At 40.5% G+C, this 16,558-nt stretch overlaps 1 protein-coding gene and 1 long non-coding RNA gene across 4 annotated transcripts in view; one reads left to right on the plus strand and one right to left on the minus strand.

Moving 5' to 3' along the window:
* The window catches only part of TICAM2 (TIR domain containing adaptor molecule 2), a 27,853-nt gene extending 19,249 nt beyond the window's left edge, over positions 1-8,604 (plus strand). For 2 of the 3 annotated variants that reach the window (XM_069962693.1, XM_069962691.1), the window contains exon 2: positions 6,410-8,604. In XM_069962693.1, the coding sequence (XP_069818794.1) occupies positions 6,427-6,945 (519 nt within the window). In that variant the 5' untranslated portion in view covers positions 6,410-6,426 and the 3' untranslated portion in view covers positions 6,946-8,604. Of the gene's footprint in view, positions 1-1,933; positions 2,017-6,409 lie in introns of those variants that run through there. The other variant, XM_069962692.1, reaches the window with a different exon arrangement.
* Positions 4,552-15,906, minus strand: LOC138786048 (uncharacterized). The gene is made up of 3 exons (XR_011362181.1): positions 15,832-15,906; positions 8,535-8,571; positions 4,552-7,487 (listed from the first exon to the last, which is right to left on the minus strand). It is a non-coding gene; the product is annotated as an uncharacterized lncRNA (long non-coding RNA).
* Between the last annotated feature and the right edge of the window lie 652 nt (positions 15,907-16,558).

A 16,558-nucleotide genomic window follows, 5' to 3' on the forward strand; every position in this document is an offset into this window, starting at 1 on the left:
TCATCTACCCCACAACTACACATCTCAGCTAACACATACATTATATTTCTATTATATAGTTATAGCAATTCCTGGACTATTATCCCACTTCTGACACCATTATGTAACCGGTTGCTTTTGATAATAGTCTGAGAAGGCTATAACCACACAGATTTATAGAAAAATAAGAGATTAATTACATAGAATTATACTTAGCTGCAGTTACAGATGGTACAGATGCATGGTTGTTCCTTCCACAATGAAATGGGGAGCCCCATTGTATATTATGGACTAATATACACCCATCTTGCTCGATGACAGGGTGCTGGGCACCTTCCATCCATGGTCCCAGCTGAGGCTGACTAGAAGCTACATACCCCCGATCTTTATAGTAAGTTTGGGTGGGGGGTGATGTGCTTCCAGAAATGTCTATGTAGACCACTGATGACCATGAATGGAAGTTTCCCAGGCCCTGTACATGTTTACCAAGCAAAATGTGGTTGTACAATTACAGCTACATGCATTCGGGCAATAACAACAACTGTGTCCTCCAATGTTGACACTACTGGGGAGGTTTATGGCCGAACAGTTGACATAACAATACATCTACCTATTCCCATGCACATAGCTAAATACAAACCAATCCCACTTACACAGCCAGCTAAGATAGATAGATAGATAGATAGATAGATAGATAGATAGATAGATAGATACAAATAAGACATGAAAACACTACATTCCTTCCTATCACATGAATAAGACACTTTAGCAATCTGAAATAAACCCATCCGGTTACATAATGGTATTCCCATAAGTGTACAACCTGTATGATGAAGGTATTGCATTGTTTAAGTTGATGTGTGAAACAGGTCATAAATATTACTATGAAATTTAGCTATGTTTATGTATCCTGTCTATGAAAATGTAATATAAATTATAATAAAATAAATGTGCTGTGGTGCCAAAAGGCAACTCCCTTGGCAAAGACCAGGAACCCCTTTCATGGGGTAAAAATTAAAAGATTAAGGTCGTATGTATGGAGGCTATATGAAAAAGTTCTTCCGGCCTCTAAGACATAAATTGGTTGCATTCCTAAGTGGTTAAATCATAGAGCAAAGGGAAAAATATATATAAAAATACAAATTGTGGAGTGCTAAAGGGGTGTTACAGCCAAAACATACTGATAAGCTATTCCCAGCATAGCTCATTGGTCACTGATCGGCACCCACACTACACAGTGAACTGGGCAAGTTGCAGTTTGCCTCCATTTACTGTGTGGCAACCAGTAACTACAGGTAGCCTATGCCATACAATGAACAAAGACAAACTCCAAAGATTGTTTTTAATTATTTCCTCACATAGAGGAATGGGAGCTTAAAGTGTACCTCCAATTTATTTTTTAATAAATGACTATTGTTCAGCACTGTGCATGTTGCCCAGAGAACATCACCTGGTACTCTATTCTGGCACCAAATTCAAAATAGATGTACATTACAAAATCGTGTCATTTCTAAAAAATACCCATATCATAACGGTGGTCTCTCACATATTTGGAGGGTACTCTTAATATCAGGAACACCAACTTAAAGCGTAACTATAAAATATTTTGACCATTTAGTTTTAGTTAACTTAGGCCATGATAAGAATCTTTGCAATATACATTAATAAGCTAAAATAAACAGTTTTTTTTAAATACATGAAGCTGAATGTCCTGTCAGCTCTGTGTCTGCTCCTGTGTTATTTCTGCAATCCTGCTGGACACGCCACTCCCTGGAAATCTGTACTGTGCAGCAGCTAGGTACCGACTCTGACAGGAGGATCAGATAACAGCCCTGACAGACAGAAACAAAACCTCCTCCCCTCCTTCTAGCAGCACGTTCTCCACCCTCCCCTCACAGAGGTGACTAAGCAGAGCTGAGGGTGTTGTGTGTGAGGAGCAGCGCAGGGGAAGAGCTGGATGGAAGGACAAGTACTCAGTGCTTCACCCAGGGGGGGCATCCCAGCCATGACTCCAATGTACTGCATGAGGGAGAGTGGGTGAGTCACTGAGGGGAGGACTACAAGTACCAGCACAACACAGCTGTAGTCCTTCCATAGTACATATAACATTCTCTATCAGAGGTCTGCAGCAGGTGCCGCCACCTCCATGGCTGACATTATCCTACAGTGTTATGAGAGCAAATGACTGTATCTAATCCCACTGTGTGTGATACCATCTGCTGGGGCTCTGTATCTAATCTTACATTGTGATACTGTATGCTGGGGCTGTATCTAATCCTGCTATGTGTGATACCATCTGCTGGGGCTCTGTATCTAATCTTACTGTGTCATACTGTATGTTGTGGCTCTGTATTTGATCCCACTGTCCTGCTGCTCAGTGAATGGAAGGACTTTGTCTTATACCAGGGTCTCAAAGACTTGCGCCATGAATCCTCACAGTCCTATTATAAGTCTCTGGGGACTAGCTACACCTTACCACCATTTGCCCCACTTATTTTGTGTTGTTGAACCAGCCTATTCAATACAATGCCCTCATGTCTCCATGAGTGATCACTGCTAGGTCTCATCAGCACAATGGCCCTTGTTGACTGACTCGTAGAGTTCCTGCATCCAGAACCCTAGTTCCTGGTGTTATCAACTTACAACAGTGTACTGCACAACATAACCCAGGACTACTTTTCACACTGCTCTACACACTGCTCTACAGTAGTTCTCATGGTTTTCATCTGAGCTGCATCTCACAGGGGCTGGAGTAAAGACTACTACAGTCATTCCCCCAATATCTCTTTGTAGCTTCATCTGCCCCAAGGCTCCCCCTTTATCTTTTCTGAGATAGTTTCATACTTTAACCCTTCGAGGACCAAGCCCAAAATGACCCAGTGGACCGGGCCAATTCTCAGTTTTGCGCTTTCGTTTTTTCCTCCTCCCCTTCTAGCTCTAGCACTTTCATTTTTCTATCTACAGGGCCACGTAAGGGCTTGTTTTTTTCAGGAATACTTTGTACTTTGTAATGGCGTCTTTTATTCTAACATAACATGCATGACAAAACCCCCAAAATATTATGTATGGAAATATAAATTGGTGATATTGGAAAAAAATGCAATATTGTAACTTTTGGGAGGTTCCTGTGTCTACGTAATGCACTATAGGGTAAAAGTGACATAATACCACTATTCTATAGGTCAGTCCGAACACAACCATATGCTGGTTTACACAGATTCTCTTTTTTTTTTTTGTTTTGTTTATGAAATCCTTTTTTTTTTGCAATTAATTATTAATAAAATGGTCCTATTGTGACTGATAACAGTTTTTGTTTTTCACCTATGGGGCTGTATGGGGTGTCATTTTTTGCACCATGATCTCTAGTTTTTATTAATACCATAATTGTGTAGATCAGACGTTTTGATTACTTTTTATAATTAAAAAAAAATCGGTAATCCTGACGCTTTTTCCCTCTTTTCGTTTACGCTGTTCACTGTACAGGATGACTTTAGTTATATTTTAATAGATCGGACAATAACTCACGTCACGGCATGTAATATGTTTATTTTTATATGTTATATTTATATTATGGGATAGGGGGTGATTTTCATTTTTATTGGGGGAGGGGCTTTGGGGTATATTTTAAAAACCTTTTTACTTTTTTTTTTTACACATTTTAAGTCCCCCTGGAGGACTTTTACATGCAATCATTAGATTGCAAGCACTGTTTCATGCTATGCCATAGTATTGATCAGTGTCATAGGCACTCTGCTCGTTGAGCCTGCCTTTGGCCGATCGGACTGCACAGAGGAAGGTAAGAGAGCTCTAGCGGTCCGGGAGAACGATCGGGACCCCCGCATTCACACTGCTCTTGTCACTTACACTTAAATGGGTTTAAGGGGTTAATGACCACGCGGTCGGTCGCGGTCCAAGCAGCCTTTCATTAACGGTGCGGGCCCGGCTGCTGATTAAAGCCAGCCCCCACCTGCTATAAAGCATGCTCTGCTCAGGAGCGCACTTCATAGCAGGATATACATCCAGAACATACCTGTACGCCCAGGGTTGTATGGTGACAGGCGGCCAGGGCATACAGATATGTCAAGGGTCGTCTAGGGGTTAAGCCTACTTTTTTTTGCTGTACTCTGCCTTACATGTGGCTCAGCCACAGTCTTTCCTTTCAGCTGCCTTTTTATAGCCTTCTCTGCCAGTTAATTATTAGGCCGGTATACATTTAATACATTGAATTACATACCATGTTTCTGACAATCTTTTTTTGGGCTACTAAAGTATTGAAAATGGTATATATTCTGAGCAGAGAGTGGTTACAAGTGGTGGCCACAAGGGTCTGTTCTGGGTCCTATTCTTTTTGTTATGTCTGTAAGTGACATAGGAGAAGGCTTGGTAAGTAGCTTGGTAAGTAAGGTTTGTCTGTTTGTTGATGACACAAAAGTGTGCAATAGGGTTGATATTCCTAAAGGTGTCAGTAATATGGAAAATGATAAAATGGTTTAGCTTTGCTAGATAAGTTGTCCAAACAATGGAAATTGCAGTTTATTGTTTCCAAATGTAAAATAATACACTAAAATGAAAGACTTGAGATTTTTTTTTATTAGAAGTAAATTACAAATCTCTGGCAATTTCCAGCAACTATCACTCCAGTGTTCTAATGGTACAATGTGTTTGCTCATTGTCTCAGAAGGCTAATTGATGATTAGAAAACCCTTGTGCAATCATGTTCACACATCTGAAAACTGTCTAGCTCGTTACAGAAGCTACAAAACTGACCTTCCTTCAGGGTACAAACCCACACACCGTATACACAGCAGATACGCAACAAATACGTAGCAAATACGCAGCAGATTTGTAGGTACAGATTTGATGCTGTGTTCAGTTATTTAGATATAATCTGCTGCGTTTTTGCTGCGTATTTGCTGCGTGTTTGCTGCGTATTTGCTGCGTATCGCAGCAGTAAATACGCTGCTTATACGGTGTGTGGGTTTATACCCTCAAGCAGATTGTGTTTCTGGAGCATCACATTTGTGGGGTCAATTAAACGCTCAAAAGGGCCAGAAAAGAGAACTTTCATCTGAAACTCGACAGTCTATTCTTGTTTTTAGAAATGAAGGCTATTCCATGGGAGAAATTGCTAAGAAATTGAAGATTTCCTACAATGGTGTGTACTACTCCCTTCAGAGGACAGCATAAACAGGCTTTAACCAGAGTAGAAAAAGAAGTGGGAGGCCGCGTTGCACAACTAAGCAAGAAGATAAGCACATTAGAGTCTCTAGTTTGAGAAACAGGCGCCTCACAGGTCCCCAACTGGCATTTTCATTAAATAGTACCCGCAAAACACCACTGTCAACATCTACAGTGAAGAGGTGGCTGCAGGATTTTGGCCTTCAGGGCAGAGTGGCAAAGAAAAAGCCATATCTGAGACTGGCCAATAAAAGAAAAAGATTAAGATGGGCAAAAGAACAGACATTGGACAGAGGAAGACTGGAAAAAAGTGTTGTGGACGCATGAATCCAAGTTTGAGGTGTTTGGATCACAAAGAAGAACGTTTGTGAGACGCAGAACAAATGAAGAGATGCTGGAAGAATGCCTGACGCCATCTGTTAAGCATGGTGGAGGTAATGTGATGGTCTGGGGTTGCTTTGGTGCTGGTAAGGTGGGAGATTTGTACAGGGTAAAAGGGATTCTGAATAAGGAAGGCTATCATTCAATTTTGCAACGCCATGCCATACCCAGTGGCATGATTGGTGCCAATTTCATCCTACAACAGGACAATGACCCTAAACACACCTCCAAATTGTGCAAGAACTATTTACAGCAGAAGCAGGCAGCTGGTATTCTATCGGTAATGGAGTGGCCAGCGCAGTCACCAGATCTGAACCCCATTGAGCTGTTGTGGGAGCAGCTTGACCGTATGGTACGCCAGAAGTGCCCATCCAACCAATCCAACTTGTGGGAGCTTCTTCTAGAAGCTTGGGGTGCAATTTCTCCAGCTTACCTCAACAGATTAATAGCTAGAATGCCAAAGGTGTGCAATGCTGTAATTGCTGCAAAAGGTGGATTCTTTGACGAAAGCAAAGTTTGATGTAAAAACAATGTTATTTCAAATACAAATCATTATTTCTAACCTTGTCAATGTCTTGACTCTATTTTCTATTCATTTCACAACGTATCGTGGTGAATAAGTGTGACTTTTCATGGAAAACACAAAATTGTTTGGGTGACCCCAAACTTTTGAACGGTAATGTATACATGTATATATATATATATATATATATATATATATATACATATACATTTCCTAAGATACTAAGAAAGAAAATACTGGTCTTTTTGTGCCGACAGTCTTCTGTATTTCTATGAAAATTACAGAAATGTATACATAATGGTTGTTGCCAATATAACAATAATATGCATTGTTCTGTTTTCTATTCAGGATTGCAATTAGCGTTGATGCTGATAATGTCTGAGATCAATGAGACTGAAGATGGGGATATATTTTATAAGTTTGTCATCTTACATGCGGCAACTGATGAATTAGAAGCAATACGAGTGAAGAACATGCTACAAGATGAATTTAACATCAAACCAGGCCTAATATTTGCAGAAATGCCCGCAGGTCAACAAATTCTGAAAAACCTTGACGATGCAGTAAATGGGTCTGCTTGGACAATACTATTACTGACCGAAAACTTCCTCAGAGAAACTTGGTGTGAGTTTCAGTCCCACGCAACGTTAATTAATTCCATTCACATGTGCCATAAATATAACTCTGTGATTCCTGTGAGACCAAGAGACAATTACCTTCCGAGAGAGAAGACACCTTTCGCACTGAAGCTCATTAACGCATTAGAAGAAAAGAATCCTGAATTCTCAAAGCAAGTAGAGAGAACCTTCCGAGATAGCTTGTATAAGAAACAATATGACATATGGAAGGCTGAGAAGGAAGGTACGGGACATCAAAGCTACTGAATAGAACTGGACTCTCAAAAGTACTTTGATATGTTAGGCACATTTCACTGCTCCTTTAAAAACTAATGTCATGCCACTAGTGTAAACAGTGCCTTATGTGTATGGTGTAATTTATGTACAAACATACAATACATGGTACATATGTAAGATCCCATTCACATCACGTTTAAGGGTACAGAATTGGTATACATGGGATACTGGCAAAAGGTCTCTACACATATACTGTGGTATACCCATTGACTTAAAGAGAAACCAACAGCAGGTTACATAGTAACCTAGTTAAAGGGACTATCCAGTGCTATAAAAACATGGCCACTTTTGCACCACTCTTGTCTCCAGTTCAGGTCTGGTTTGCAATTAAGCCTAATTTACTTCAAAGAGACTGAGTTTCAAATCCCACCCAATCTGGAGCCATGACAACATCATGTGGCAGAGAGTTCCATAGTCCCACTGCTCTTACAGTAAAGAATCCGCGTCTGTGCTGGTGGTGAAATCTTCTTTCCTCTAGACGTAGAGGATGCCCCCTTGTCATGGTTACAGACCTAGGAGTAAAAAGATTGCTACTAAGATCTCTGTACTGTCCATTCATATATTTTCACATTGTAATAGGATCGCCCCTAAAACATATTTTTTCTAGAGTAAATAACCCCAAGCGTGATAACCTATCCTGGTACTGTAACCCACCCATTCCCTTAATGACCTTTGTTACCCTCCTCTGCACCAGCTCCAGTTCAGCTGTGTCCTTCTTATATACCAGTGCCCAAAACTGTACACAGTATTCCATATGTGGTCTGACCAGTGATTTATAAAAAGGAAAAACTATGTTCTCATCTATAGCATCTATCCCTCTTTTGATGCCTCCCATTATTTTATTAGCCTTGGCAGCTGCTGCCTGGCACTGATCACTAAAGTTGAGTTTACTGTCCACCAATATCCCCAGGTCCTTTTCAGAAGCAGTTTTACCCAGTGTTTTATTATTTAGCACATAACTGTTATTATTTCTACGGCCCAAATGCATAACCTTACATTTATCCACATTATCCTTAATTTTCCATTCTCTGCCCAAGCCTCCAGCTTCTTCAAATCCCTCTGTAATATATTATCCTCCTTTGTGCTGATTTCCTTACCCAGTTTAGTATCATCTGCAAAAATGGAGATTCTACTCTGTAGCCCCTCTACAAGGTCATTAATAAAAATATTAAAAATAAGTGGACCTAACGTTAACCCCTGTGGTATCACACTAGTAACTTAAACCCAATATGTCCCATCAATGACCACCCTCTGTTTTCTATCACTCAACCAGTTATCCATTTGCATATGTTTTCCCCTAGTCCCAGCATCCAAATTTTATAAACCAACCCTTTAAGTGGCACAGTATCAAATGCCTTTGAAAAATCCAGATAAACCACAGCTTCCCCTAGGTCCAGTCCAATACTTTAATAAAAATTTTCACTGGACTTCTCCTTTAATTCCTGCAAAACTCTAGGATGGATACCTTCTGGGCCCGGTTACTTATGGATTTTAATGTTTTTAAGGCGTCACCCAACTTCTTGTTGTGTTAGGCAGGTGAGATTTATGGGAGTATTTACATTATCTCTAGTCATGTCGTCTGTTATGGGATTCCCCCTGTGAATACAATAAAGAAGAATGTATTTAGTAGACTGGCCTTTTCCTCATACTCCTTCACTATTACACCCAGATTAGCAGGTTAGAAGACTGTTATGTTCCTATAATGTAACATTGATCCTCAGCACTGTTTTTGGGAATTCCTTACTTTATTCAATAAGCAAATTAGGTGCTTTGGTGCATTGGTGATGGGACTACCACCCGCTCCGCCGGCCAACCCTTATTATAAATGTTCATCTTGCCATGTTGAGTGCTTTAATGATGTTACTGAGAGTGCCGCCTCTAGAAAGAAAAGATTTTCCAAAATTTCCTTGATCCTCAGCATTCTGTGCCCCATAGGAACATAACAGCAGGTTAGAGTCTTGTAAACCACAATCTTCACTTTTATATATATATATATATATATATATATATATTTTTTTTTTTCCTCACACCTGTTGTAACCCTAAGCAAATCCAAGAAGGTGTCCTGACACTTTTTGTACACTTGATCAACCATATGTACTTAAAACAAATGCAGTATGGAGCTAAAGTGACACAGCAGTTTGCTAGTACCCCAGTAACTTGCTTCTGGCAATGGTCATTGTGATATGTCTTGAATGCCTTTCATGAAACATCCCTTGAAACCATCCAATAAAATATTACACAGCTTTTTAGGGCTCAATTTTCATACAAATGTCTAATAATGAATACAATCTTATTACTGTAATTAGCTTCCCACACTGTATGTCTCCTGTGCTGTCGCCTGGACATGTTACAGATTGTTCCTGAGATATCATTTGGACATTGCATGCATTGCTAAATAATACAGCCAAACTGGTTTCAAACATGTAGTAAGAACCTAGAATGCAGTTTGTATTTGTTCTCATGTCTTGAGATCTGAACCTTACTGGTTTCTATGCAACATCTTATATGAGAATTGTAATATTAAGCAACACATATGCCTTCATCACAAGAGGTAGTTCAGCAAAAAAAAAAAAAAAAATTAATCAAATGGTGCCAGAAAAAGCCAGAGATTTGTAATTTACTTCCTTTAAAAAAAATTTCAAATCGTCCAGTACTTATCAGCTGCTGTATGTCCTACAGACAGTGGTTTTCTTTCCAGTCTGGAGAGCAGGAGAGGTTCTGTATGGTGATTTTCTACTCCTGTGTACAGTTTCTGTCCCGGACAGAGGTGGCATCAGAGAGCACTGTGTCAGACTGCAAAGAATACACCACTTCCTGCAGGACATCCAGCAGCTGATAAGTACTGGAAGATATGACCGTTTTTAACAGAAGTAAATAAGAAATCTGTGGCCCTTTCTAGCACCAGTTGATTTGAAAGAACTTTTTTTTTGCTAATCTACCTTTTCAAAGGGTTTGTACAGAGACATTTATTTTTTTAATAGTTTGCTGATGGGTGTTATTTGACCCCTAGACGACCTTGGACGTACCCGTACGTCCGGGGCCACCTCCACACGTACAGAGCGGGGCTGCGCGGCGGCCGCGCTCTGAACCGCCACGGTCCCCGGTGCCGCTCGCAGCGGTCCGATCGCCGTGCCCGCTAATAAAGTAATCGGATGCAGCTGTCAAAGTTGACAGCTGCATCCGATTACCGAATGCAGCCGTTCCCTAGTGTCTAGTGGGGAGGATCACTCCTCTGGGACGTTGTCTCGGAGGAGCGATCCACACATCTTACACCGGAAGCAATCGATGTGTCTCATCGATGTATGTTGCATATCAGTGCACTTATACTAGAAGTCCCCCAGGGGGGCTTCTAGTATAAGTGTAAAGGTAAAAATGAAAGTGTTATTATTAATAAAAAGCCCTCTCCCCTAATAAAAGTCAGAATCACCCCCCCTTTTCCCATGTTATAAATAAAAATAAATAAATAAACATGTTTGGTATCGCCGCCTGCGTAATCGCCCGAACAATTAATTTATCACATTCCCGATCTCGCACGGTAAATGGCGTAAGCGCCAAAAAATCCCAAAGTGCTAAATTGCACATTTTTGGTGGCATCAAATCCAGAAAAATTTTAATAAAAAGCGATCAAAAAGTCGCATATGCGCAATCAAGATACCGATAGAAAGAACACTTCATGGCGCAAAAAATGACACCTCGCACAGCCCCATAGACCAAAGGATAAAGCGTTATAAGCCTGGGAATGGAGCAATTTTTAGGAACATATATTTGTTAACAATGGTTTGAATTTTTTACAGGCCATCAGATACAATAAAAGTTATACATGTTACATATCGTTGTAATCATAACAACTTGAGGAACATATATAACAAGTCGGTTTTACCCCAGGGCAAACGGCGTAAAAACGAAAAATTTCACACTTTGAATTTTCTAGGTGAAAAAAATGCAAGTGCTATGGCCTTTTAAGCACAAGGAGGAAAAAACGAAAACGCAAAAATTGAAATTGGCCAGGTCCTCTAAGGGTTAAAAAGAAAAGCTATACTCAATTATACCGTGAGCAGTGAAGCTGCGCTGTGAGGACATGGAGATAGGTAAGTAAGTAGAGCGGACAATTGCTCAGCCGCACCGTAACGCTGCTGTAGGAGCTGGGTACGTGATGTACAAAATGCAGGATGACGTCCGGCGGCAGCAAACGGGACCCCGGTGTTAGCACTGCGAGGCACGGGGGACAGGTAAGTTAACTTCTTAGTTATTTTCATACCCACCCCTGCCTGCTTGCAAATTTCAAAGTTGTATTTCCATCTCAACTAATATAGACATATACTTTTACAGTACATTGGCTCTAAAAGCAGTGGCCTGTCTAGTATAAACATAGATATAGTATAGATGTATGCAAAAAGTATTGCAAGCAGCACAGCTTGGAGCTTAAACGTCTTGTGGGTGCCGGCTGGATGATCCTGACCTAGGATCCTGGAGGATATATTCAAAAAATTCTAACAGCACTTCCCGATATCTTCAAAAATGTGAAATATTTATTCAATCACATCAAAAAAACGAACAGTGTGGCATAGCAAAAAATCAAGCGACGTTTCCCCCGTCTCACACGGGCATTTTCAAGCATTTTCGAGCTTGAAAATGCCCGTGTGAGACAGGAGAAAGGTCGCTTGATTTTTTGCTATGCCACACTGTTTGTTTTTTTGATGTGATTGAATAAATATTTCACGTTTTTGAAGATATCGGGAAGTGCTGTTAGAATTTTTTGAATATAGTATAGATGTAGAGATATAGGGGGACTATACTAAGACCAGGGTCTCATGGCCCACACACCGCACGTTGAAATGTACACCAGCTCCCAAGTTCACTATATTTAAATATTTATACTATACCACTGCTTTTAGAGCAGAGCGGTGGTCGGTAACCTGGACAAAAAGCTGTTAACAATGGGAGGAAAAGAGCAGACTATCAGGAGGAGGTAAGTATGCTAAATGAATGTATTTGCAAAAAAAATTAACTTGGCATGCCCTACAGGTTTAACTGTGTTATTTGACATTGACATACCCCTTTAACAAAATAAGGGAGTGTCTGAAGCTTCATGCAAACATCAACACTGTAAAGGTGTCATCATAATTGCTACTGCATTGCACACAGTAGAATTAATATGTGCAAATATGATCGCACCTTTCCTTGTTTCCTCACCAATTACCAAGTAGTAGAACATACCTGGGGGAAAAATAACACCTAATCTGGTCCAAAATGAATACTAGGTAAACAATATAAATTCTATTTATTTGCAGTCACAACAGAATGGAGCAGAATTCTCTTTACAGTATCATCATCTTACAACCAGAATGGAGAAGGGTGACAAAGATCTTTGTCTCTTGCCTTGGAGGATGTGTTCTGTATTTCATTTCATCTGTATTAGATGCGCGGGGAGCTAGAACTCTTATTGCTAGGTTTCCATAAAAAATGACTGCTCATCACTAGGGGTCCAAGCATTGAAGCCAGCATGGAATCTTCTAGCAAGAAGTTTTTTTTTAAACTTAGAACCCTTTTTAAGAATTTAGTAAGGCTAATCTGAACAAGCAAGGCAGACTTTATCTAGATATATGTCTTCTTTGTGACAATTAAATAAGAGCAGTGTCATTTCATTACCTATTTGTTCATTATTGAAACTGTAAACTACAATGTCTGTAGAATCTTGGCAATATGTGCCCTGGTTAATCTGCTATGTTTGTCACTGTTCCAAACCGTCAGCTCATGTTCATCTGGTTGCTTGGCAGTTAGTGTTTTGTTTTTCTGCTTCGCTCTCCAGGCTTGCACTAGGTGTACCCAGCCCAAGCTGGAGCCTATGACTATTTCTGGACAGCTAAAAATATTGTACAGCTTCCCTCTTCAAAACTATGCTTACTGGCCTTATAGCAACCTTTAACCTATGAATAATATACTCCATATAAAAAGGCGTTTATGACATATACTTTGAAGGACAAAGAGAGCCAGAGAAGCAAGTGGGAGTGCAGCCAGGTAATGTATTAGCCCGGCAGCGGTGGGTTAAATGGCAAGGAGCTACAATCTTGCTGCGGAACGAAAAATCCGCTGTGAGAATGTAAAGCAATTTACAGAAATTTACAGTGCCAAGTATAGCAGTAGATTTTGCGATGTGAAATCCACTGCAATGAGGTACATGTGAAGGTACCCTAAGGGGCCTATTCCACGGAGCGATAATCGGCCGAATCGGATCGATAATCGGCCCGATCTGGCCGATTTTCGCTCCGTGGAATAGAGAGAACGATCAGTCGATGATTGTGTCATCAGCTAATCGTTAATTAGGTTCAGACCTAAAATCATCGTTCACCACCAGCGAATAGCGGTGCGCAGCGACCGACGATTTCAGCAGCATCATACATTACCTGTCCGGGCTGCAGGTCTTATTCTTCTCCCAGCGTGGCTGTCTGAACTGACAGACCGCTCAGCCAATCACTGTCTGGGACCGCTGCGGTCAGTGATTGGCTGAGCGGTCTGTCAGTTCAGACAGCCCCGCTCCGAAGCTGCTGCGGCACGGGACCAGGAGAAGGAGAAGACCTGCAGCCCGGAGAGGTAATGTATGAAACAAGGGCTGCAAGGACATCGGTAACGATGTCCCTGCAGCCCTGGCTTAACGATCATCGGGCTGTGGAATAGGCCCAGTAAACGAGCGCCAATCTAGCAGAACGGCGCTCGTTTACATCTTTGATCGAGCCCCCATCGGCCCGTGGAATAGGACCCTAATAAGCCTGTTTTGAAGCCCTCCAATGTTTTTGTGGAGACTGGTCCACATATTAACTGTTCTTAATGTAAAGAAATGCATCTAGGATTTCACTGTATTGAGCGGTTAAGGGGTTTAATTGTATTAAGCGCGTTAGCTGGCAGCCGACAGTGTTATCTTTGTCTGGTCTCCCTGAGATCAGTGATCAATGTAAAGAAGGCTTCTCCCCTCCTGAGATTGAACCTTTTTTTCTCCAGGCGGAGGCAATGCCCCCTTGTCCTTTGAGGTTTTACCTGGAACATCTTTTCCCCATATTTCTTGTAGGGGCCATTTATATATTTAAATAAATTAATCATATCTCCCCTTAAACGTCTCTTCTTGAGACTAAACAAATTTTATTATTTTAATCTCTCCTCATAACTAAGATGTTCCATTCCCCTTATTAGTTTAGTTGTCGTCTTTGTACCTTTTCCATCTTTAGGACATCCTTTTATGGACCAGTGTCCAAAACTGAACAGCATACTCCAGATGAGGCGCACCAAAGCTTTATAAAGCGGCAATACTATAGTTCTGTCCCGAGGGTCCATTCGGTAGTCTATTATCTATAAGTACATCCAAATCCTTTGCTACCGATGACTCTCCCAGTGTAACTGCCCCAAGGACATATGATGCATGTGGGTTATTAGTACCCAGATACATATTTTTACATTTATCCACAACTGCCAGGAAAATTGTTAGGTATACAATATATATATATATATATATATATATATATATATATATATATATATAAAAATATATATAAAAAAAAATATATATATATATATACACTGTATACATATTCCCTGAAAAAAGGACAAGAAAGCAAAAATTCTGCTGGGGGTATGTAAACTTTTGAGCACAACTGTATTGCTGTTAATCAATCCTCAATATCGTTAATAAACAAGTTAAACAAAAGCGGGCCCAGTACTGAACCTTGGAGTACACCACTAATTACAGGGGACCAGAGTAGGAATCATAGACCACCACTCTCTGTGAACAATCATTAACCCCTTCCCGACCAAGAACATAACTGTATGTCGGTCGGGGCCGCGCGGCAACAGCTGGCTGACAGCTGCATCTAAACAGCTACTTATCCCCTGTCCCTGGTGTCTAGTGGCCACAACTAGGCCAAGGGGGACCAGGGAGCCCTAAATCTCAAGAAAGTCATGTTTCACTAATGAACAAGTGCGGTCTCAGTCTCCCACTAGACCAATTTCTGGCTTGGGAGGCCATAATATCAGCATATTTGTATTGATACTGCCTTATTTATTGTGCCCTTTGTATGCCTCATTTTATTTTATCAGGTTGATACCGCACATTTGTATTTTCTCTCAGGTTAATTGAGAATTTTTTTTGAATAGTGAGAATTCATTTTGTGAGGTTAATGGGAGTTATCTTATCTTGGACTGTTGAAGTTACTTTGTTATGCTTTGATGTGCAGCCATTTTTTGCAGGTACTTTGTAGGTGTTTTTTTTGCACAGTATATAGCTCTTATGTGGTACTTATTCTGCAATGAATTTTGTGAATGCTGACAGATTTCCTACTTTTTTTTATTTATTAAGCAATAGGATCTCTTTTAGGCAAGAAGTAGTGCATCAAATATACAATTACAGGGAGAGCAGAAATTGTAGCTATGACAACTGTAAAATCAAAATGTCCTCAAAGAAAAGGTCGCTAAAACTGACAATGAATAAAGGTTTATGTATGGAAGCAGAACTGTATGCACTGAAGCGGAACAGTACTTCATTGCCAGTTTTACTTTTTATATTCTCTTCTTTGAATAAATACAAAATGCCCCACATTTTCACATTAGGGCTTCATTTTAATGTATTTTATCTAATTAGGGGTTTGTATGAACTGGAAAGAAGCTAAAGGGCTGCCATACTTCATGACCAACTACACACTAGAGTACACTACAGTGGATTTTTCTAAATCAGTGCATTTATTATAACATTGTGAGTGAAAACTCCATACATCCACGACTCCCATTGTCCTACATAACTACTGCATTTATTAATATATTAAAGGAGAACTCCGGAAAGGGAGGAACATAATAAACAAGCTCTACTAACCTCTCCCCTGGATCTACTTCTGAAGGGATGTCATGACATGCAGGTGATGGATTGCCTGCTCAGCCAGCCAGTGACTGGGGCGGGACACTGCTGGGAAAAGAGTTCTGGTGTTAGTCTTGAAACCAATATCGGGCGCAGTGGGGGCACAGGGAAAGGTAAGTAGCACTTGTTTATTATGTTTCCTCCCACCTCCAGAAAAAATTATGATTTTCTTCGGAGTTCTCCTTTAAGGGAACCTGCCCCAGGGAAGACCCATGTATGTTTAGAATTAAATGTCCTATCATAGTGTTCATGAGCTCCATTGAACCTAAGTAAGATAATTTCACTACAGGCAGGTCAGCTATGGATTTCTTGTGTGGATCTTCATAGAAAAAATCTCCAGCTGATACAAAGATTGCTTAAAAAAAAAGGATACTCACCTACCAAATTTTCCACTGCGGTGGAAGGGATCACCTGGTGCCTTGGTTTACTTCCACGTTTTGATGATGATGAGATAACACATGACTACTGCAGCCAATCTAAGGCTATAGCTGTCCCATTTATTAATATATCATCGCTGGAGCCACGAGGACAGGAGCCAGGCCGCAGATCAGGAAAACCACAGTGATGTACCTTCACAAACCAAGTATGCTGATTTTTTTTTTATCAGATCATCTTTTTGGTGTTTGCTTTGGCAAATCTGCAACACAATCCACAGTAAGGTTAGCACAATTTGGTGTCGATTTTC

Source organism: Dendropsophus ebraccatus, chromosome 3 (genome assembly GCF_027789765.1).
Source record: "Dendropsophus ebraccatus isolate aDenEbr1 chromosome 3, aDenEbr1.pat, whole genome shotgun sequence".
NCBI lineage: Eukaryota > Metazoa > Chordata > Amphibia > Anura > Hylidae > Dendropsophus > Dendropsophus ebraccatus.